General features: G+C 40.2%; 2 protein-coding genes across 3 annotated transcripts; one reads left to right on the top strand and one right to left on the bottom strand.

Annotated features, from left to right (window-relative positions):
- The first annotated feature begins 14,566 nt into the window (after positions 1-14,566).
- On the top strand, positions 14,567-21,518 carry LOC110495111 (fibroblast growth factor 8b-like). 2 transcript variants are annotated; one of them, XM_036949433.1, is made up of 5 exons: positions 14,567-15,337; positions 15,469-15,505; positions 16,219-16,408; positions 18,651-18,757; positions 19,142-21,517. In XM_036949433.1, the coding sequence occupies exons 1-5, from the start codon at positions 15,279-15,281 to the stop codon at positions 19,433-19,435; spliced, it is 687 nt and encodes a 228-aa protein (XP_036805328.1). In that variant the 5' UTR covers positions 14,567-15,278; the 3' UTR covers positions 19,436-21,517. The 2 variants fall into 2 exon arrangements, with proteins under 2 accessions (XP_036805328.1, XP_036805329.1); XM_036949434.1 differs by lacking the exons at positions 14,567-15,337; positions 15,469-15,505 and adding an exon at positions 15,555-15,980 and having other exon boundaries at positions 19,142-21,518.
- A 1,105-nt stretch (positions 21,519-22,623) lies between these two features.
- On the bottom strand, positions 22,624-25,194 carry LOC110493512 (protein DPCD). Its single transcript, XM_021567825.2, has 6 exons — positions 25,038-25,194; positions 24,724-24,804; positions 24,489-24,613; positions 24,135-24,268; positions 23,663-23,765; positions 22,624-23,109 (listed from the first exon to the last, which is right to left on the bottom strand). The coding sequence occupies exons 1-6, from the start codon at positions 25,129-25,131 to the stop codon at positions 23,005-23,007; spliced, it is 642 nt and encodes a 213-aa protein (XP_021423500.2). The 5' UTR covers positions 25,132-25,194; the 3' UTR covers positions 22,624-23,004.
- Positions 25,195-25,217: the final 23 nt, after the last annotated feature.

The following is a 25,217-nucleotide window of genomic DNA, read 5'->3' as shown; positions in this document are numbered from 1 at the left end:
AGAGAAAGAGAGAGAGAGAGAGAGAGAGAGAGAGAGAGAGAGAGAGAGAGAGAGAAAGAGAAAGAGAAAGAGGGAGAGAGAGATGTAGGGATGAATAACTAACTGTACACTTTAGTAGAACAAGATGGGCTGGGTATAGAATCTACGGTACACTGCAGGCCATGCCAACATTCCTGAGCCACGGGCTGAACAGTGTAGGAGGCAGACAGTTGGATAAGGAAGAAGACTCACACTGTACAGTACACAGACCCACCTAGTAGAACACTCCAGAGGTTCTAGAATGGCAGTAAAGCTCCTTCTTCCCTTTTCAGGGCAGGAACAGCCTTTGTCCCAAATGGTACCCTATTCCAAAAGACTCCAGCCACCCTAGTCATAGACTATTCTTGCAGTATCTGTAATCTGATTCCAATATTTTTGCTGGTGAAGTAACTGTAATCAGATATCAGATGTAGGATCTTAATTTGAGCCAGTTTGCTACAGCAGGGTAATAATCCTGCAGCAACAGGAAATGTGAATTATTATGTGGATTATAATTCATGGACATTTGATAGGGGTTGATACATTTTTAGGAATGGAAAATGAAGTCTGATGTTTCAAGGAAGAAATAACAAACTTCAGAAGCCTTTTTAAACCTCAAATACACTGCAAGTTTGCACTGCATTGCAGGACAGTTACCCTGCAACAGGGTGATCCTACATCTGTACATGTAACTCATACATGTAATCAGTTACTCCTCAACCCTGGTGACCTGGTCCCAGATCTGATTGTGCTGCCTTGCCAACTTGCATTGAGTTGGCAAGACAGCGATAACAGATCTGGGACCAGGCTAGCATGTGTCATTGAACATTCTTTATATGTATTATGCTATACAGGCCATAGGCCACACTCTCCTGGGAGCATTCACCAGTGCCACAATGAGCAAACGAGTTGTCCATCAGTGTTTCATAGGCGTTGTCCCAAATGGCACCCGGTTCCCTATGTAGTGCACTACTTTTAACGAGAGCCCTACGGTCCCGGGTTGAAAGTAGAGGACTATATAGGGAATAGGATGCGTTTGGGAGGCAGGCACTGAGTTGGAAAACCCAGCCCAGGAACAAAGTGGCTGAAGCGTTCCAGGTGGCAAACTCTCTTGTTGCAGTATCCCTCTGGAACTAATAAGGCAGGTACATTTTCACCCTCTAAATCCCTAACATTGGCCGGAATGACTGATTTACTGCAAAGAATTTGACTGAAATTCAGATAATTATACTTTTGACACTTGAACAGCTGTTGAGCTTGTTGAGCTGTTAAGGTTCCCACATTATTCACAGGTCTAAGGAGAAAGCAGGGCTACAAGAAGCGAGTAAAGGACTTATGTCTGATCCTTTTCTGACATTGTGGAAATTACAGTAGAGCATGTTTTATTGGTTTGGCAATTAGCATGTTATGATGCCAACCATGTTGAAAAAGAAGTTAAATGGGTCTGTCTAGATCATTGAGAAGTGACCTGAGGTGTTATAGTTCTTAGGGGGTGTACTTGGTTTTCTGGGGTTTCCTAAAACACTATTACTTTGTTATTAACCACATTGGTGTTATGTTCTTACCATATAGTATACACTACCGTTCAAAAGTTTGGGGTCACTTAGAAATGTCCTTATTTTTGAAAGGAAAGCACTTTTTTTTATCCATTAAAATAACATCAAATTGATCAGTGTAGACATTGTTAATGTTGCAAATGACTATTGTAGCTGGAAACAGCTGATATTTTATGGAATACCTATATAGGCGTACAGAGGCCAATTATCAGCCACCATCACTCCTGTGTTCCAATGGCACGTTGCGTTAGCTAATCCAAGTTTATCATTTTAAAAGGCTAATTGATCATTAGAAAACCCTTTTGCAATTATGTTAGCACAGCTGAAAACTATATCTGTTTCTGGCCATTTTGAGACTGTAATCGAACCCACAAATGCTGATGCTCCAGATACTCAACTAGTCTAAAGAAGGCCAGTTTTATTGCTTCTTTAATCAGTACAACAGTTTTCAGCTGTGCTAACATAATTGCAAAAGGGTTTTCTAATGATCAATCAGCCTTTTAAAATTTTAAACTTGGATTAGCTAACACAACATGCCATTGGAACACAGAAGTGATGGTTGCAGATAATGGGACTCTGTAAGCCTATATAGATATTCCATAAAATATCAGCCATTTCCAGCTACAAAAGTCATTTGCAACATTAACAATGATTCATTTGATGTTATTTTAATGGACAAAAAATGTGCTTTTCTTTCAAAAACAAGGACATTTCTAAGTGACCCCAAACATTTGAATGGTAGTGTGGGTCACCTACACACACACAACTATAAAGAACCCAACATAGACAGTGAACGTGAAGCAAGATGGATTGTGTGTGAGAGACAGAGAGAAAGAGACCTTTTGTATCGAAGGCAGCGACAGTCTCTAGAATGTTATATGTGAAAACCATTCTGTGCCGTGCATTCACATGGAATACATATTACTTACATATATATATATATATATATGTCAAATGAAAAACAGCAGATCAAGGTTGGTCCAATGGGGCCATGAAACAACCACTAGTGTGCAGTATGAAAATACCACAATCCTGCAGTATAAACAACCACTAGCCTGAAGTATGAAAATACCACTAACGTGCAGTATAAACAACCACTAGCCTGAAGTATGAAAATACCACTATCCTGCAGTATAAACAACCACTAACCTGAAGTATGATAATACCACTAACCTCCAGTACGAAACAACCACTAACCTGAAGTATGAAACAACCACTAACCTGAAGTTTGAAAATACCACTAACCTGCAGTATAAACAACCACTAACCTCCAGTATAAACAACCACTAACCTCCAGTATAAACAACCACTAACCTGCAGTATAAACAACCACTAACCTGCAGTATAAACAACCACTAACCTGCAATATAAACAACCACTAACCTGCAATATAAACAACCACTAACCTGAAGTTTGAAAATACCACTAACCTGCAGTATAAACAACCACTAACCTGAAGTTTGAAAATACCACTAACCTGCAGTATAAACAACCACTAACCTGCAGTATGAAACAACCACTAACCTGAAGTATGAAAATACCACTTACCTGAAGTATGAAAATACCACTAACCTGCAGTATAAACAACCACTAACCTGAAGTATGAAACAACCACTAATCTGCAGTATGAAACAACCACTTACCTGAAGTATGAAAATACCACTAACCTGCAGTATGAAAATACCACTAACCTGAAGTATGAAAATACTACTAACCTGCAGTATGAAACAACCTCTAACCTGAAGTGTGAAAATGCCACTAACCTGCAGTATGAAACAACCTCTAACCTGAAGTGTGAAAATGCCAGTAACCTGAAGTATGAAAATACCACTAACCTGCAGTATGAAACAACCACTTACCTGAAGTATGAAAATACCACTAACCTGCAGTATGAAACAACCTCTAACCTGAAGTGTGAAAATGCCACTAACCTGCAGTATGAAACAACCACTTACCTGAAGTATGAAAATACCACTAACCTGCAGTATGAAACAACCTCTAACCTGAAGTGTGAAAATGCCACTAACCTGCAGTATGAAACAACCACTTACCTGAAGTATGAAAATGCCACTAACCTGCAGTATGAAAATACCTCTAACCTGAAGTGTGAAAATGCCACTAACCTGCAGTATGAAACAACCTCTAACCTGAAGTGTGAAAATGCCAGTAACCTGAAGTATGAAAATACCACTAACCTGCAGTATGAAACAACCACTTACCTGAAGTATGAAAATACCACTAACCTGCAGTATGAAACAACCTCTAACCTGAAGTGTGAAAATGCCACTAACCTGCAGTATGAAACAACCACTTACCTGAAGTATGAAAATGCCACTAACCTGCAGTATGAAACAACCTCTAACCTGAAGTGTGAAAATGCCACTAACCTGAAGTATGAAAATACCACTAACCTGCAGTATGAAACAACCACTTACCTGAAGTATGAAAATACCACTAACCTGCAGTATGAAACAACCTCTAACCTGAAGTGTGAAAATGCCACTAACCTGCAGTATGAAAATACCACTAACCTGCAGTATGAAACAACCTCTAACCTGAAGTGTGAAAATGCCACTAACCTGCAGTATGAAACAACCACTTACCTGAAGTATGAAAATACCACTAACCTGCAGTATGAAACAACCACTTACCTGAAGTATGAAAATGCCACTAACCTGCAGTATGAAACAACCTCTAACCTGAAGTGTGAAAATGCCACTAACCTGAAGTATGAAAATACCACTAACCTGCAGTATGAAACAACCACTTACCTGAAGTATGAAAATACCACTAACCTGCAGTATGAAACAACCTCTAACCTGAAGTGTGAAAATGCCACTAACCTGCAGTATGAAAATACCACTAACCTGCAGTATGAAACAACCACTAACCTGAAGTATGAAAATACCACTTACCTGAAGTATGAAAATACCACTAACCTGCAGTATAAACAACCACTAACCTGAAGTATGAAACAACCACTAATCTGCAGTATGAAACAACCACTTACCTGAAGTATGAAAATACCACTAACCTGCAGTATGAAAATACCACTAACCTGAAGTATGAAAATACTACTAACCTGCAGTATGAAACAACCTCTAACCTGAAGTGTGAAAATGCCACTAACCTGCAGTATGAAACAACCTCTAACCTGAAGTGTGAAAATGCCAGTAACCTGAAGTATGAAAATACCACTAACCTGCAGTATGAAACAACCACTTACCTGAAGTATGAAAATACCACTAACCTGCAGTATGAAACAACCTCTAACCTGAAGTGTGAAAATGCCACTAACCTGCAGTATGAAACAACCACTTACCTGAAGTATGAAAATACCACTAACCTGCAGTATGAAACAACCTCTAACCTGAAGTGTGAAAATGCCACTAACCTGCAGTATGAAACAACCACTTACCTGAAGTATGAAAATGCCACTAACCTGCAGTATGAAAATACCTCTAACCTGAAGTGTGAAAATGCCACTAACCTGCAGTATGAAACAACCTCTAACCTGAAGTGTGAAAATGCCAGTAACCTGAAGTATGAAAATACCACTAACCTGCAGTATGAAACAACCACTTACCTGAAGTATGAAAATACCACTAACCTGCAGTATGAAACAACCTCTAACCTGAAGTGTGAAAATGCCACTAACCTGCAGTATGAAACAACCACTTACCTGAAGTATGAAAATGCCACTAACCTGCAGTATGAAACAACCTCTAACCTGAAGTGTGAAAATGCCACTAACCTGAAGTATGAAAATACCACTAACCTGCAGTATGAAACAACCACTTACCTGAAGTATGAAAATACCACTAACCTGCAGTATGAAACAACCTCTAACCTGAAGTGTGAAAATGCCACTAACCTGCAGTATGAAAATACCACTAACCTGCAGTATGAAACAACCTCTAACCTGAAGTGTGAAAATGCCACTAACCTGCAGTATGAAACAACCACTTACCTGAAGTATGAAAATACCACTAACCTGCAGTATGAAACAACCACTTACCTGAAGTATGAAAATGCCACTAACCTGCAGTATGAAACAACCTCTAACCTGAAGTGTGAAAATGCCACTAACCTGAAGTATGAAAATACCACTAACCTGCAGTATGAAACAACCACTTACCTGAAGTATGAAAATACCACTAACCTGCAGTATGAAACAACCTCTAACCTGAAGTGTGAAAATGCCACTAACCTGCAGTATGAAAATACCACTAACCTGCAGTATGAAACAACCTCTAACCTGAAGTGTGAAAATGCCACTAACCTGCAGTATGAAACAACCACTTACCTGAAGTATGAAAATACCACTAACCTGCAGTATGAAACAACCACTTACCTGAAGTATGAAAATACCACTAATCTGCAGTATAAACAAACACTAACCTGAAGTATGAAACAACCACTTACCTGCAGTATGAAAATACCACTAACCTGCAGTATGAAACAACCACTTACCTGAAGTATGAAAATACCACTAACCTGCAGTATGAAACAACCACTTACCTGAAGTATGAAAATACCACTAACCTGCAGTATGAAACAACCACTTACCTGAAGTATGAAAATACCACTAATCTGCAGTATAAACAAACACTAACCTGAAGTATGAAACAACCACTTACCTGAAGTATGAAAATGCCACTAACCTGCAGTATGAAACAACCTCTAACCTGAAGTGTGAAAATGCCACTAACCTGAAGTATGAAAATACCACTAACCTGCAGTATGAAACAACCACTTACCTGAAGTATGAAAATACCACTAACCTGCAGTATGAAACAACCTCTAACCTGAAGTGTGAAAATGCCACTAACCTGCAGTATGAAAATACCACTAACCTGCAGTATGAAACAACCTCTAACCTGAAGTGTGAAAATGCCACTAACCTGCAGTATGAAACAACCACTTACCTGAAGTATGAAAATACCACTAACCTGCAGTATGAAACAACCACTTACCTGAAGTATGAAAATACCACTAACCTGCAGTATAAACAAACACTAACCTGAAGTATGAAACAACCACTTACCTGAAGTATGAAAATACCACTAACCTGCAGTATGAAACAACCTCTAACCTGAAGTGTGAAAATGCCACTAACCTGCAGTATGAAACAACCACTTACCTGAAGTATGAAAATACCACTAACCTGCAGTATGAAACAACCTCTAACCTGAAGTGTGAAAATGCCACTAACCTGAAGTATGAAAATACCACTAACCTGCAGTATGAAACAACCACTTACCTGAAGTATGAAAATACCACTAACCTGCAGTATGAAACAACCACTAGCCTGAAGTGTGAAAATGCCACTAACCTGCAGTATGAAACAACCTCTAACCTGAAGTGTGAAAATGCCACTAACCTGCAGTATGAAACAACCACTAACCTGAAGTGTGAAAATGCCACTAACCTGCAGTATAAACAACCACTAACCTGCAATATGAAACAACCACTAACCTGCAGTATGAAACAACCTCTAACCTGCAGTATGAAACAACCTCTAACCTGAAATAAGAAACAACCTCTAACCTGCAGTATGAAACAACCTCTAACCTGCAGTATGAAACAACCTCTAACCTGCAGTATGAAACAACCTCTAACCTGAAATAAGAAACAACCTCTAACCTGCAGTATGAAACAACCTCTAACCTCCAGTATGAAACAACCTCTAACCTCCAGTATGAAACAACCTCTAACATGCAGTATGAAACAACCTCTAACCTGCAGTATGAAACAACCTCTAACCTGCAGTATGAAACAACCTCTAACCTGCAGTATGAAACAACCTCTAACCTGAAATAAGAAACAACCTCTAACCTGCAGTATGAAACAACCACTAACCTGCAGTATGAAACAACCACTAACCTCCAGTATGAAACAACCACTAACCTCCAGTATGAAACAACCACCAGTGGTGTAAAGTACCTAGGTCAAAATAATTTGAAGTGCTACTTAAGTCAGTTTTTTGGGTATTTGTACTTTACTTTACTATTTATATTTTTGTCAACTTTTACTTTTACTCCACTACATTCCTAAAGAAAATAATGTACTTTTTGCTCCATACATTTTCCCTGACACACAAAAGTACTCACTCCATTTCGCAGGCTTAGCAGGACAGGAAAATGGTCCAACTCACACAATTATCAAGAGAACATCCCTGGTCATCTCTACTGCCTCTGATCTGGCAGACTCCCTAAACACACATGGTTCGTTTGAAAATAATGTCTGAGTGTTGTAGTGTGCCCCTGGCTATCCATAAATAAAAAATAAAAAGACAATTGTGCCATCTGGTTTTCTTAATATAAGGAATGTGAAATGATTTATATTTTTTCTTTTGATACTTAGGTATATTTAAAAACAAATACTTTTAGACTTTTACTCGGGTAGAATTTAACTTGGTAACTTTCACTTTTACTTGAGAAATGTTCTATTAAGCTATCTGTACTTTTACTCAAGTATGACAAGTGGGTACTTATTCCACCACTGAACACCACTAACCTCCAGAATGAAACAACCACTAACCTCCAGTATAAAACAACCACTAAACTTCCAGTATGAAACAACCTCTAACCTGAAATAAGAAACAACCACTAACCTCCAGTATGAAACAACCACTAACCTCCAGGATGAAACAACCACTAACCTCCAGGATGAAACAACCACTAACCTCCAGTATAAAACAACCACTAACCTGCAGTATGAAACAACCACTAACCTGCAGTATGAAACAACCTCTAACCTCCAGTATGAAACACCCATTAACCTCCAGTATGAAACAACCTCTAACCTGAAATAAGAAACAACCACTAACCTACAGTATGAAACAACCTCTAACCTGAAATAAGAAACAACCACTAACCTCCAGTATGAAACAACCAATAATCTCCAGTAAGAAACAACCACTAAACTTCCAGCATGAAACAACCTCTAACCTGAAATAAGAAACAACCACTAACCTCCAGTATGAAACAACCACTAACCTGCAGTATGAAACAACCTCTAACCTGCAGTATGAAACAACCACTAACCTCCAGTATGAAACAACCTCTAACCTCCAGTATGAAACAACCACTAACCTGAAGTATGAAACAACCACTAACCTGCAGTATGAAACAACCACTAACCTGCAGTATGAAACAACCTCTAACCTGAAATAAGAAACAACCACTAACCTCCAGTATGAAACAACCACTAATCTCCAGTATGAAACAACCACTAACCTGCAGTATGAAACAACCACTCACCTCCAGTATGAAACAACCACTAACCTGCAGTATGAAACAACCTCTAACCTGAAATAAGTAACAACCACTAACCTCCAGTATGAAACAACCACTAACCTGAAGTATGAAACAATCACTAACCTGCAGTATGAAACAACCACTAACCTACAGTATGAAACAACCTCTAACCTGCAGTATGAAACAACCTCTAACCTGAAATAAGAAACAACCACTAACCTCCAGTATGAAACAACCACTAACCTGCAGTATGAAACAACCACTAACCTGCAGTATGAAACAACCACTAACCTGCAGTATGAAACAACCACTAACCTGCAGTATGAAACAACCACTAACCTGCAGTATGAAACAACCACTAACCTGCAGTATGAAACAACCACTAACCTGCAGTATGAAACAACCACTAACCTCTAGTATGAATTAACCACTAACCTCCAGTATGAAACAACCACTAACCTGCAGTATGAAACAACCACTAACCTCTAGTATGAATTAACCACTAACCTCCAGTATGAAACAACCACTAACCTGCAGTATGAAACAACCACTAACCTGCAGTATGAAACAACCACTAACCTGCAGTATGAAACAACCACTAACCTGCAGTATGAAACAACCACTAACCTGCAGTATTAAACAACCACTAACCTGCAGTATGAAACAACCACTAACCTGCAGTATGAAACAACCACTAACCTGCAGTATGAAACAACCACTAACCTGCAGTATGAAACAACCACTAACCTGCAGTATGAAACAACCACTAACCTGCCGTATGAAACAACCTCTAACCTGCAGTATGAAACAACCACTAACCTGCAGTATGAAACAACCACTAACCTGCAGTATGAAACAACCACTAACCTGCAGTATGAAACAACCACTAACCTCTAGTATGAATTAACCACTAACCTCCAGTATGAAACAACCACTAACCTGCAGTATGAAACAACCACTAACCTCTAGTATGAATTAACCACTAACCTCCAGTATGAAACAACCACTAACCTGCAATATGAAACAACCACTAACCTCTAGTATGAATTAACCACTAACCTCCAGTATGAAACAACCACTAACCTGCAGTATGAAACAACCACTAACCTGCAGTATGAAACAACCACTAACCTGCAGTATGAAACAACCACTAACCTGCAGTATGAAAATACCACTAACCTGCAGTATGAAACAACCACTAGCCTGAAGTGTGAAAATGCCACTAACCTGCAGTATGAAACAACCTCTAACCTGAAGTGTGAAAATGCCACTAACCTGCAGTATGAAACAACCACTAACCTGAAGTGTGAAAATGCCACTAACCTGCAGTATAAACAACCACTAACCTGCAATATGAAACAACCACTAACCTGCAGTATGAAACAACCTCTAACCTGCAGTATGAAACAACCTCTAACCTGAAATAAGAAACAACCTCTAACCTGCAGTATGAAACAACCTCTAACCTGCAGTATGAAACAACCTCTAACCTGCAGTATGAAACAACCTCTAACCTGAAATAAGAAACAACCTCTAACCTGCAGTATGAAACAACCTCTAACCTCCAGTATGAAACAACCTCTAACCTCCAGTATGAAACAACCTCTAACATGCAGTATGAAACAACCTCTAACCTGCAGTATGAAACAACCTCTAACCTGCAGTATGAAACAACCTCTAACCTGCAGTATGAAACAACCTCTAACCTGAAATAAGAAACAACCTCTAACCTGCAGTATGAAACAACCACTAACCTGCAGTATGAAACAACCACTAACCTCCAGTATGAAACAACCACTAACCTCCAGTATGAAACAACCACCAGTGGTGTAAAGTACCTAGGTCAAAATAATTTGAAGTGCTACTTAAGTCAGTTTTTTGGGTATTTGTACTTTACTTTACTATTTATATTTTTGTCAACTTTTACTTTTACTCCACTACATTCCTAAAGAAAATAATGTACTTTTTGCTCCATACATTTTCCCTGACACACAAAAGTACTCACTCCATTTCGCAGGCTTAGCAGGACAGGAAAATGGTCCAACTCACACAATTATCAAGAGAACATCCCTGGTCATCTCTACTGCCTCTGATCTGGCAGACTCCCTAAACACACATGGTTCGTTTGAAAATAATGTCTGAGTGTTGTAGTGTGCCCCTGGCTATCCATAAATAAAAAATAAAAAGACAATTGTGCCATCTGGTTTTCTTAATATAAGGAATGTGAAATGATTTATATTTTTTCTTTTGATACTTAGGTATATTTAAAAACAAATACTTTTAGACTTTTACTCGGGTAGAATTTAACTTGGTAACTTTCACTTTTACTTGAGAAATGTTCTATTAAGCTATCTGTACTTTTACTCAAGTATGACAAGTGGGTACTTATTCCACCACTGAACACCACTAACCTCCAGAATGAAACAACCACTAACCTCCAGTATAAAACAACCACTAAACTTCCAGTATGAAACAACCTCTAACCTGAAATAAGAAACAACCACTAACCTCCAGTATGAAACAACCACTAACCTCCAGGATGAAACAACCACTAACCTCCAGGATGAAACAACCACTAACCTCCAGTATAAAACAACCACTAACCTGCAGTATGAAACAACCACTAACCTGCAGTATGAAACAACCTCTAACCTCCAGTATGAAACACCCATTAACCTCCAGTATGAAACAACCTCTAACCTGAAATAAGAAACAACCACTAACCTACAGTATGAAACAACCTCTAACCTGAAATAAGAAACAACCACTAACCTCCAGTATGAAACAACCAATAATCTCCAGTAAGAAACAACCACTAAACTTCCAGCATGAAACAACCTCTAACCTGAAATAAGAAACAACCACTAACCTCCAGTATGAAACAACCACTAACCTGCAGTATGAAACAACCTCTAACCTGCAGTATGAAACAACCACTAACCTCCAGTATGAAACAACCTCTAACCTCCAGTATGAAACAACCACTAACCTGAAGTATGAAACAACCACTAACCTGCAGTATGAAACAACCACTAACCTGCAGTATGAAACAACCTCTAACCTGAAATAAGAAACAACCACTAACCTCCAGTATGAAACAACCACTAATCTCCAGTATGAAACAACCACTAACCTGCAGTATGAAACAACCACTCACCTCCAGTATGAAACAACCACTAACCTGCAGTATGAAACAACCTCTAACCTGAAATAAGTAACAACCACTAACCTCCAGTATGAAACAACCACTAACCTGAAGTATGAAACAATCACTAACCTGCAGTATGAAACAACCACTAACCTACAGTATGAAACAACCTCTAACCTGCAGTATGAAACAACCTCTAACCTGAAATAAGAAACAACCACTAACCTCCAGTATGAAACAACCACTAACCTGCAGTATGAAACAACCACTAACCTGCAGTATGAAACAACCACTAACCTGCAGTATGAAACAACCACTAACCTGCAGTATGAAACAACCACTAACCTGCAGTATGAAACAACCACTAACCTGCAGTATGAAACAACCACTAACCTGCAGTATGAAACAACCACTAACCTCCAGTATGAAACAACCACTAACCTGCAGTATGAAACAACCACTAACCTGCAGTATGAAACAACCACTAACCTGCAGTATGAAACAACCACTAACCTGCAGTATGAAACAACCACTAACCTGCAGTATGAAACAACCACTAACCTGCAGTATGAAACAACCACTAACCTGAGGTATGAAACAACCACTAACCTGCAGTATGAAACAACCACTAACCTCTAGTATGAATTAACCACTAACCTCCAGTATGAAACAACCACTAACCTGCAGTATGAAACAACCACTAACCTCTAGTATGAATTAACCACTAACCTCCAGTATGAAACAACCACTAACCTGCAGTATGAAACAACCACTAACCTCTAGTATGAATTAACCACTAACCTCCAGTATGAAACAACCACTAACCTGCAGTATGAAACAACCACTAACCTGCAGTATGAAACAACCACTAACCTGCAGTATGAAACAACCACTAACCTGCAGTATGAAACAACCACTAACCTGCAGTATTAAACAACCACTAACCTGCAGTATGAAACAACCACTAACCTGCAGTATGAAACAACCACTAACCTGCAGTATGAAACAACCACTAACCTGCAGTATGAAACAACCACTAACCTGCAGTATGAAACAACCACTAACCTGCCGTATGAAACAACCTCTAACCTGCAGTATGAAACAACCACTAACCTGCAGTATGAAACAACCACTAACCTGCAGTATGAAACAACCACTAACCTGCAGTATGAAACAACCACTAACCTCTAGTATGAATTAACCACTAACCTCCAGTATGAAACAACCACTAACCTGCAGTATGAAACAACCACTAACCTCTAGTATGAATTAACCACTAACCTCCAGTATGAAACAACCACTAACCTGCAATATGAAACAACCACTAACCTCTAGTATGAATTAACCACTAACCTCCAGTATGAAACAACCACTAACCTGCAGTATGAAACAACCACTAACCTGCAGTATGAAACAACCACTAACCTGCAGTATGAAACAACCACTAACCTGCAGTATGAAACAACCACTAACCTGCAGTATGAAACAACCACTAACCTGCAGTATGAAACAACCACTAACCTGCAGTATGAAACAACCACTAACCTGCAGTATGAAAATACCACTAACCTCCAGTATGAAACAACCACTAACCTGCAGTATGAAACAACCACTAACCTGCAGTATGAAACAACCACTAACCTGCAGTATGAAACAACCACTAACCTGCAGTATGAAACAACCACTAACCTGCAGTATGAAACAACCACTAACCTGCAGTATGAAACAACCACTAACCTGCAGTATGAAACAACCACTAACCTGCAGTATGAAACAACCACTAACCTGCAGTATGAAACAACCACTAACCTGCAGTATGAAACAACCACTAACCTCCAGTATGAAACAACCACTAACCTGCAGTATGAATTAACCACTAACCTCCAGTATGAAACAACCACTAACCTGCAGTATGAAACAACCACTAACCTCCAGTATGAAACAACCACTAACCTGCAGTATGAAACAACCACTAACCTGCAGTATGAAACAACCTCTAACCCCCAGTATGAATTAACCACTAACCTGCCGTATGAATTAACCACTAACCTGCAGTATGAAACAACCTCTAACCCCCAGTATGAAACAACCTCTAACCTGCCGTAGGGGAAGAGGTTAATGTAGCTGTATATTTTCTTAATTAGATTCCAGGGAACAGAGGCTTTGTTTCTTTGCTATTCTCTTGTGTGATGCAGCAGGGCCAACATTATATTCATATTTGTATTTAACCTTTATTCGTGGTTTATTGGAAATGAATTAGTTGATTGATTTGTTGACAAATAACAATGAATAGGTTTGTTCGTGATTGTTCACGTTTTATATTATCAAGAATTGAGCTGAAACATTGATGTTTGATAACTTGTGAAACAATCCCAACACTGTGAGTAGCCTAATAAGGCACAAAGCCTAGTCAATGAATGTGGCTCATATTTGTGAAATACCTCAACATGGTCAGGTGTCAATCAATACATGCCACTTTCAGTCCTCCTCAGCCTGTTACTATCTCCCACCAAAGGCTCCGCCTGCTCTCTGCAAGTATATTGCCTTTCTCGCAAGTGAAAGTATTTAAATGTTGAGGGCAGGAGCCGCTGTATTCTGAAGTAAACCGGACCACAAGAAACACACGTGTGGGAGGTTGACATTGGAGCCCCGCTTATACCGACCATCTAACAGCGTTTCTTTGAGAGGCAAACATCACCAGTGGCTACAAATACATAGAACTATACATTTTACTACCATTTTTTATTCATATCTATGCAAGATTCCATTTTTTTGTAAATTATTGAATGGACATGCATCTCCTCACTGTCGCGCGTGAGATATGCATACAAATAGGCTAATCTCCATGCGCGTAAAAATTCCATCCCACCAGTGCATACGGATGTATTACAATTCCACGAAAGCAACCGGGATATACATTATCTCTACTAAGCAACATCAAAGAAGACCTTGAATTCTTCAGAGGAGGGATGATTGACACGAGAGGGAATTGACCGACTTGTGGAATAACGGTGGTCGCTTGATCACAGTGCGATCTCTATCCCTGGGACTTGTAATTCTGGATGGCCACCTGAACGTCTTTAAATCGTCCCGGAACATTTTACTGTGAATACTGTCAATGAGTGAATGTGAATCCTACCTGGAACATTGGACCGAACCTTCACTTGTTTCTGGATCTCCATCGTCGGGCTATCATTTTATAAACTGTAACAGAAGGGAGATCAAATCCAAGCTGAAATTGCCGCTGGGAAGGACTGTTATTTCCCAGAGAACTCATGTGGAATAGTGGAATTCATGAAGAAATATTTGACTTATTTCAATATGAGGCTTAAAACATCGAGATTAGGCTACCTGTGAGTTATTATACTACTGAACTGAATTGAAGATTTAAGGAATTGGATATATAGGCCTATACAGTTACTTGACATATTTGGAAATGTATATGAAACATAAATATGATTATTTTTTCTTTTTTATGTTTCAGGTTACTTCAGTTCTTAGCGCTGTGTTTTTACACACAGGTACGAACTTGCATGCATTTTTATGGCGTTTGCAGCGCAATGGGCATACAATAACATTTCATAGCCCCTTAAAAAGATTTCAGTCCATCAACGCAACTAATTATACCCATTTACAAGCGTTTTTATTCTTATTGATATTAATCCAATTCGTTTGCATATCTGCAGTAAATGTGTAATAACCATGAAAACATTTTATTACGAGGCCTAAGCAGTTGGCAACAAGTCAAACATCTTGAAAAGACGTAAACGCGAGCCTAAAAGGTAACTGTTAAAACATATGGGGATGGCGTATGGCTGAATTGAAAAATAATCGTTAAGGGATATAGCTAAGGGAGATGGGGGTGAAAGATCATTCGTGGTAAAACAACCTATCATAGGCATGTCATCTCGAGTGAGGACAGCGGACTCGCTGCGTGCATCTCCCCAAACACTCACCGTGCAAGGGCACTTTTTCTCTTCAAAAAGCCATGTGCCCGTAATTCCCTTTGAAATGCCTATAGCCTAACTCCATATGAATAGCATATGATTGGTGTTCATTGAAATATATAAATATGTTTTAGTTGGAAAATAACTTGATCTGCTTCTCATTAATTTAGACTGAACGTCAATTAGCATTAATTATCAGTTCGGCTATGCTCTCATTGGTGTTTTTATTTTTATACTTCAATGTTTTTATTCATGCATTTTTATTGTGTGTTTTTCTTGTTTGATAGAACACAGTGCAGTCCCACTCCCCACCTCCTAATTTCAAGCACCATGTGAACGAGCAGTGCCGGTTGTCTGACCGGATGAGCCGCCGGTTGATTCGGACCTACCAGCTCTACAGCCGGACCAGCGGTAAACATGTCCAGGTTCTGGGAAATAAGAAAGTGAATGCCATGGGCGACGACGGAGCTGTGCACGGTAAGAAACAAATCAATCACGCCAAGCACGAAATGGGTGCCTTCAAGTAGGCCTAGGCATCTTCGAAATAATTGTAGGATTTAACTGGCCTATTCCAGATTTTGAAATGACTTAAATCTATTTATGGACACGTCAATTTACAAGTCATGTAGGCCTATTGGAGTTGAAAATATTATGAAAATGTTACCATTTAAAAAGCAAACAGTTCTATTTAGCATGAAGAATTTTAGGTTTTGAGTAGGCGGCGGGAAAGAGAAAATGCATTCGAAATGGATTCTATAGTATTGTTCAGGACTGGGATTCTGGGGAGAAACCCACTCAGAATATCTGGTAAACACATCAGAACTCGTCTTACTTTCTACCTTCTTAACATTTACTGAGTAGCTTAGCCTCTCAGAAGCGGTTGAAAGAAAGAAATATGACTTGCAATTTTCATAACCTTGAGATGCCCTATTTTTTACCCAAAGTTATTTGAGGCGAATGTGTTTTTATTTAATTCTGTCCCCCATTGGTCTTTGATGGACACATGTCAATGAATATTCAAATAGCGAAATATTTAAATGTTATAAATATACAGTAGCTCTCTCAAGTCCATCCTTTGAACAAAACATACATTCATTCATATCTGCTTAAGTTAAACATACCCCCCAAAAATACGACATTTTTACATGCGATTTTGTGGTTTAACATATCAGTGACTGATTGACATTTGCCACGAGAATTACAAAAATGTGATAAATGTCATTGATAAAACATAATTGTTTTAACTCACTTATCCAGAGTGGTGCTGCATGTCCCTTAGAGACAATGCATTGTCTTTGGAAGGGTTTGGGTAAACTGCATTTCTGCCAAGTGGAATAATTAGCACAACATTTCTCAGGGCAACTTCATCGCACTGTTTCATCCACATGAAGTTTTAACACGTTGTATTTCCCAACAGTGGTGGTTTAGACGTATTCACAGGCCTCCTGTGCACTATTTGAAAAAAAAGGTGCTATCTGGACCCTTAAAAGGTTATTCGGCTGTCCCCATAGGATAACCCTTTGAAGAACCCTTTTTGGTTGCAGATTGAATCCTTTCGGGTTCCATGTAGAACCTTTTCTACAGAGGTTTCTAGATGGAACCCAAAATAGTTCTACCTGGGACCAAAAGTTTTTTTTTTTTTTAGTTTAGCCTATGGACAAAGTGTACAATATAGACAGCTGTTTTGATGAAATCTATGCAAGGTTGGGAATTGTTTCTCCCCACATGGAAAAAATTGTCTGAAATTTTAAAGGGAGCAAATTCCTGTCACCAAAGTATTTTTTTTGGTCTGTCTAGCCATCTTTCCACCACAACAATCTATTTCTCCCTATGCCTGCTGCCTGCTTTTTGGATTGTAATTTAATGAGGAATGTTCATTGCTTTACAACTCAATGTATGACTCGGTTTATAAAGAGCGGTGAAGTCAGCATCTTCATTTTATCCCATCTTTTCTCTCTCTGTTCTTCATCTCCCTCTCCCTCAAACACACACACACACACACACACACACACACACACACACACACACACACACACCTCGCCTTGGCTCGAGCGTGCATGTCCTAAGTGGGTGTCAGTCTTGTAGCAGGCCCAAATCTGACCACTGCTCGGTGCTTTTGTGGCTGTGTCGCTGACCGCTATGTTCTCTCACTCCCTCGTTCCTCCTTCCTCCCCATCATCTAAGTGGAGCGAAGCGCGGCATTTTATAGCCAGCCGTTCAATGACAATGGCTCAGTGCGAAGTCAAAGCCACTTGCTGCTATTCTAAAAGACTTGAGTGTTTTTAGCCAATGTTTCGAATGTAATTTATGTTTGAATGTTTTGCCATATACAATTACTTGTCTCCCCGCTGCATGCAAGGTTGATGCCATGATAACGAGTAGTACAACTCTGCTAAAGTCATCATAATATAATACATAACTTAAAGGATATTAGATCCAGGTTAAATGTAGTCCTCCGAAACCAGTCATTACAATAACTTAACACCCTTTCTGATGTCATCACGTCAATACTACTGGGCCGGCAGAGTCTCACAGTCTTCAAGTTCAACTCAGTCTCAAATGATACCGCTATTGGATTATTTTGTCACAAGGGTTTTATCTCAAAGTTACGAATGCATGCATATCGTGTTCACCAAATAGAATAACCTCATACGCTTGAGAATGATTGTGCATTGTGTCTGAGCTGAATAAAGATATGACGTGTTTTGTGTTTTTCTAGCCAAACTTGTGGTGGAGACGGACACGTTTGGTAGTCGTATTCGGATCAAAGGGGCAAAGACGGGCTACTACATCTGCATGAACAAGACGGGGAAATTGATTGGCAAGGTAAACATTAGATTTACTTATTCATCCTTTATTTAGGGAAGTCACATTGAAATGTACATCTCTTTTCATGTGAGCCCTGGAGGTCGGTTGAGTTCAATAAGTTCTGTCATCATTTTGACTGTGACCATGAGTACAAAGTTTCAGAGAAAAGTTATGTCTGTCCTGTGTAAGGCTCTTCACCTGAGTTATGACCAGAAAAGCCCTTGTAGGGAGTTGGACATGATTTGGGAAGAAACTTGAAGGATTGATAGGACATTTACCTGTCAAAACAATATTTTAACATCCTCAGAGACTGACCCCTTAACTCATTCTGTCATTCCGTCTCTCCCCCCCCCCCCCCCCCCCCCCCCCACCCACACACACACACACCCCTCTCTCTAACAGCGGAAGGGTCGTGGTAAAGACTGCATCTTCACAGAGATCGTTCTGGAGAACAACTACACTGCTCTCCAGAACGCTAAATATGAGGGCTGGTACATGGCCTTCACGCGTAAAGGAAGGCCCCGCAAGGCCTCCAGGACCAAGCAACACCAGAGGGAGGCCCACTTCATGAAACGCCAGCCCAAGGGCCATCTCCTGGGTGACACCCAGCCCTTTGATGTCCTCCCCCTCCCCGTGGTCCCCTTCCACCCCCGGAGGACTAAACATACCCATCACCACAGCTCAGGGGCCCACTGAGGAAAGAACAGACGAAGAAGAAGAGGAAGCATAGGGAGGGAGGGGAACACACCAAACAAAAATACCACTACCACATTTCTGCTCCTTGCAAGGACTCCTTTTTGTTGTGTTTTGTACTGGATTGTGTCTAAAACAATGAGTAGACTATCTAATCTGTTACGTCAGACCAAGGTTTATTTGCAGGAAAGAGTTTTTATAACCAGAGGACGATTTTAGTGCTCAAGCACTCGATGAGATTTGAATGAATGAAAGGACATCTTGGGCTTAGTGATAACCCTACTCAGCTATAAAGAGAGGATGTTATGAGAGAGAAATAATGAATACACATTACATGGCAGCTATCTTTGGATCATCATGTGGTTGCATCAACTAATTAACAGTGAATACACGTAAAACACTTTATTTTGCATTTAGGAGGCCATTTGCGTTCATTTTCGTTAGTCTGTTTTCTACATATATGAATATATTTTTAATTGGAAGATTTGTAAAAATACTTTTAAATGATGGAAATATTTATTGTAGAGTGTATATTAAAATCACAAAATAATTTTGAGTCAATGCGCCGTTTCTAACTATTTTTCTAGCTGGGTCACTTTGGGGTCCCAAAGGTTCTAACGTTGCCTAAAAAATTGGAGACCCAGATAACTAAGGGGCAATATCTGTGACAGGCTACTGCAATTCAATGTGCTCAGCAACTGAGACTTGGGCCTGAATAGCTGGGGCTATGCATTAAAAGCAGACGAGGTCAGCCCACAATTTTGTTTCGAGACAAAGGTTACCACCATGTAGTTGCATTTCTCACGATCACACACCGTAACCCTGTGATCAAATGGGCCCTTTGTGGCCCTCATATAAAAGGACATGTTATACAATAGTGGGTTCGAATAATAACACAAGGAGGGGTCAGTTATCAAAAAGAAGCTAGTCTCACAGGAGGGAGGGAGGGAGGGAAAGCGAAAGAGCACCGGGGCTCAGTGTGGCAAAATGTGGCACCGGCTGAAAGAGGGGGAATGGCTGGGAAGAGGCATTCGGGAATGAAAGGACGAGGCAGAAAGAAACCCTCTCTCTCCCAGGAGCAACTGAGCATGACCGGCAGAGGCCAAATGACAGGGGGAAGAAGACCCGGTCGGCCTGGCTGCACCACAGAATCAGATGACAGGGAAGAAGACCCGGTCGGCCTGGCTGCACCACATAATCAGATGACGGGGAAGAAGACCCGGTCGGCCTGGCTGCACCACAGAATCAGATGACAGGGAAGAAGACCAGTTCGGCAAGGCTGCACCACAGAATCAGATGACAGGGAAGAAGACCCGGTCGGCCTGGCTGCACCACAGAATCAGATGACAGGGAAGAAGACCCGGTCGGCCTGGCTGCACCACATAATCAGATGACGGGGAAGAAGACCCGGTCGGCCTGGCTGCACCACAGAATCAGATGACGGGGAAGAAGACCCGGTCGGCCTGGCTGCACCACAGAATCAGATGACAGGGAAGAAGACCCGGTCGGCCTGGCTGCACCACAGAATCAGATGACAGGGAAGAAGACCCGGTCGGCCTGGCTGCACCACAGAATCAGATGACAGGGAAGAAGACCCGGTCGGCCTGGCTGCACCACAGAATCAGATGACAGGGAAGAAGACCAGTTCGGCAAGGCTGCACAACAGAATCAGAGCAGACCCTCTATATTCCCTTCCTCTCTTCTTTCTCACTGTTTGAAGTCTGGATGTCCTATTGGTTGTTTGCTAAAGGTCGGATTCCAAATATGAGGAATGGTTTTTCAGTATAGCTAAGCGCCAAGCGCCAAGCGCCGCCAGCTTTGAGGACTTGCAAACGAATGAACAACTGAAAGCTGTGATCAAAAAGGTTCAATAAATCTGACAGGATAAAAACTCTGAACTTGTTGTGTTATTATTGTTACTCCTATTGAGAAATGAATGGCTATCCTCATGGCTACTAGGACACATCGTGCACTTTAATTGAAGCATTATCCTGCTCTGCCAAATGAGAAAAGACAGCAGTGTACGCAAATCACCCTCCAAATGGTCGTTTCATTCCGTGTCCAAGATTTTATTTGGACAACACAAAGTCAAAGCAATCCAACAGCAACTCTTGATTTGAGAAATTAGTTGAGAATTCTTTTCTCAGATCTTATGCTTTGGTTGGATCTGGTTCCCAAATCCCATGACATATCTCCTCCCCTTTAGGAAGTACGCAAAGCACAATAGCAAGTGACCTGTGGTTTAGTCGCCGTGTTTAGCCCTTGTACTGCTCACTTGGTTAGGCACATAGAGTCCCAGAAATGCAAGGAATCACCACTAGGTTAGAGGAATCTATATTTAAATGGAATTGTTCCTTTTTTTTGCAGCGCTGTTTTCTTTTCACGCAGCATCTATGTTTTGTTTTGAACTGCTCTAGGTCAGCTGCTATGGCAATAACACATTGTGTTAAAAAGTAAATCAGTAAAACTTCACTTCAGTTTTCATTTCATTCAATCAAACTTTGATGGTCAAACCTCAGTCATATTAGCTTAGTCAGATATAATGTCTTGTTACTCATCTCCCTAGAGTTTGATGGTCAAAGTTAGCAAGCATTCAGTCAGATAACGTTTCTCATTGTGGCTCACCGTGGTACTCGATTTACAAAAGAGCCTACAACCTGTTCCCACTTTGCGGTAATTCAGTACTACTGCCATGCAAGAACCTAGATTTACAAAGAAGCATACGACTTGTTCACTTCCCAGTAATATAGTGCTTCTGTCATCCAAGCTCCATACCTATCCTTGGCTATCCCCAGTCTTGGGGATTGCGAGAGGATTTGTTGGAGGACTCTGGACCAGTAAAGTCACCCCCTGGAGGACTGGGCGAGGCTCAGGGGACCAGTAAGACCTGCTAGTACTGGCTAGCTCGGCCATAATGGCTTTCAGGGTGGCCTACTCTGGGCTGCACAATCATGAGCATAAGGGTATTCAGTTAACACAAATGGGACGTGCTTGTAAGGGCGACCCCGTCGAGAACAGTGTGTGTGTGTGTGTTTGTGTGTGTGGAAAGAATAGGGAAAAGGCATTGTGTATTAAAGTGTTTTACAAGGGAAGGAGACCAAAAATTGTGGGAGGGGGATGAACTCTCTGCGTTTGGAGTATTTTAACAACTAATAGTTTGCATAGTTAAGGGAAAAGAGAGATGTAGAGACACTTGTTAACAATGTTATGGAATTGTATTCATCTTCACAGGACACGATCACGTATTAAACTCAATAATTGTTCGTATCTCGACAACAACAATTCAGAACTTTTTACAGAACAGCAGTGACATTTCTCAAATATCTTTTTGACAGAACAAGTTTGAACAAGTAACTATGTTTGTAATTCACTGTCTCAATTCCACATCCCCCCGCCTCGACGGCAATAAACACAATGGAAAGTATGGAAAAGGCAGTGCGCAAAATTTTTCCAATAGTGGAATCCCATTGAGAACCAGAAATCAGAGTAGAAAACATACAGGATACTGCATCACCAGTGCAAATCAAAAACGACTTGTTTGAGTGACATCCCCTCAGATCCACATTGGCACTTCATTGAGTTTTGCAGTCGACGTCCTCTTCATTGGTTCCCTTCAGTTTCTTCACCTCCCGGAGTAGCTCGTGCTCAAGGGTTAATATCTCCTTGGGCTTCTTGTACTTGAAAGGAAAGACAGAATAGGTAATTACCTCTACTGAAACACCTTTCCCTTCCATGTACATCCTGTAGTGTAATGTTTGGCCTGAAGTGGGATAACACAGAGGCTCCTTATTCCCTATATAGTGCACTACTTTCAACCAGAGTCGGGCTCAATAGTACGCTATATAGGGAATAGGGTGCCAATTTGAACAAACGCAAGGAATAAGAAATCGAATAGTACAGAGAAACCGATTATGATAGGTATACACATAAAGTAACGGTCAATCTCTTCATCAGATACTTAGAACAAACATTAGGATAGCCTACTAACTAATTCAATGATTCGATCCCTTAAGTTTACAGGCGTGTTCTGATACAAGTGAGACGAATACAAAAAATATAGTTTCAATCTAGTCTCCAGTATCAACTTATAGTTTAGCCTCAAGTTTGCCCATCAGTCTCTGTATATTGGATATAAGACTTGCAGTGTAAAATCACCCAAGGTGGGATTTGAGAAGTACTGTAGTTGGTTTGTTAGTTGTTGTTGTTGTTGTTGTTGTCAGGAGTACTTACACTGACGATTAACGTGTTATTGGCGTGGGTGAAGTTGAGCGCGGAACTATCCATTGGCAGCTGGCTTCGGTCCAGATCAGGAACATTAAACTTCTTGTAGTACCTGCAAAGGATAAACACACCGCAGTGAGAAAAGGGTTTCTTGAAGGCAAGAGATCAATATTTTTGTCAACAGTGCCACCTATAGGAGAGCCAGCCTCACTTACATATGCGGAACTGTAACAAGCACTGACAAAGAAAATAAAGGAAAATATAGGAGGCCTTCTCCATTGTGAAGATGTTACAACTGTAGAAATTATATAGACTTTGAATGTGGTATCACTTTTCAGGGACCTGTAGTTAATGATATCTGAAGTGATATAGGCCTAGCAGTTTATCAGTAGATTTCCAAGGAGTGGAAACATATCAACTGTATGCTTAACTATTACAGCATTTGGGCATGAGAGTTGAATAGAGGCTATTCGGATGTTACTTTTTGTTATTTGTTCGTATGATGCAGCATCGTTGATCAGGCTCCACTGAAATGTTGTAGACCTCTTTGGGGTACGGAAGGTTCCGGACTCTCCACAGGAAACTGGTCTTTGTGTCTTTGCGCATAAATACAGGCTGAGGAAATACAACAGAGCATTGTACTGTTAAATGCATGTGGTTTATTTATGATTAATTGAATAGTGAAATGACGAAAATGAAGTTAATTCCACGATCGTAAAAGTATTAGTTGACACATTTGGATGAGTACTGTTGGTGATATTGAACTAAAATCAATTAGCAAATTAGATCATGGCCTGAAACATAACAGATGTAAATATTGTATAATACAACTCACGTTTGAACAGTTTTCCTTGATAACATCTGATTCCAAACAGGCTACAGTAGATGGGACTGGCTCTCCAACTTCTATCTCCCATGGTCCCTGTCCCTTCAAGGTGCTTTTCGAACGCCACTTTCGTACTGCAAAGTAAGAATACATCAGCTGAGAGTGGAAATAATGTAATGCACAGGAAGCAATGTAGCTAATGCTGGATACTTTTTAGAAGATGTCTAATCTGAAACAAGCTTACCAATGAGCTCATCTGTTGTCAAGTCATATTCTTCTGCCATTTCTTTCCCATCTGTAAAGAGATAGTGTATCTTCCTTTTCCCTGGAAAGAGGTTTGCAAAGCACCAATAGAAATGCACTTAAATGTGAACTAGCTAGCTTTCATCTTTGTTAAACAGATTTGCTAGGCAAAGTGAACATTAGTGTTAGTTAGCAGATAATGCTAGCGAGCTTATAATTGACACTGAAGTCTTACTAGATGAATGCAAGGGTAAATGTTGTGATACAAAACAAAATAATGATGATAACTTGTCTATATCTCTCTGTTTCACTCACCATCGTGTATTAAAGCGGTTTTGGTGGATGCTTTTAGGAGATCTGACCAGCTCTGCACAGCCATATTGCAAAAAACGGACACTTCCTGAAACATCACGTGTAGCCACGGCAACGGAGGTCATCGTGAAACGTATAATTAAGTTTTAACTCCATAATATGTCAAAAACATGTTTACATTTA

Source organism: Oncorhynchus mykiss, chromosome 17 (genome assembly GCF_013265735.2).
Source record: "Oncorhynchus mykiss isolate Arlee chromosome 17, USDA_OmykA_1.1, whole genome shotgun sequence".
Lineage (NCBI taxonomy): Eukaryota > Metazoa > Chordata > Actinopteri > Salmoniformes > Salmonidae > Oncorhynchus > Oncorhynchus mykiss.
Note: the sequence above shows the minus strand (reverse complement) of the source record. Positions and strands in the feature narration are given on the sequence as shown.

Coding starts and splice junctions, on each gene's coding strand:
- LOC110495111 (XM_036949434.1), top strand. CDS start 15,885: ATGTCATCTCGAGTGAGGACAGCGGACTCGCTGCGTGCATCTCCCCAA. Junction 16,409..18,650: donor CGACGACGGAGCTGTGCACG/GTAAGAAACAAA, acceptor GTGTTTTTCTAG/CCAAACTTGTGGTGGAGACG. Junction 18,758..19,141: donor CGGGGAAATTGATTGGCAAG/GTAAACATTAGA, acceptor TCTCTCTAACAG/CGGAAGGGTCGTGGTAAAGA.
- LOC110493512 (XM_021567825.2), bottom strand. CDS start 25,131: ATGTTTCAGGAAGTGTCCGTTTTTTGCAATATGGCTGTGCAGAGCTGG. Junction 24,269..24,488: donor TCAAGGAAAACTGTTCAAAC/GTGAGTTGTATT, acceptor GTATTTCCTCAG/CCTGTATTTATGCGCAAAGA. Junction 23,766..24,134: donor ATACGAACAAATAACAAAAA/GTAACATCCGAA, acceptor TATCCTTTGCAG/GTACTACAAGAAGTTTAATG.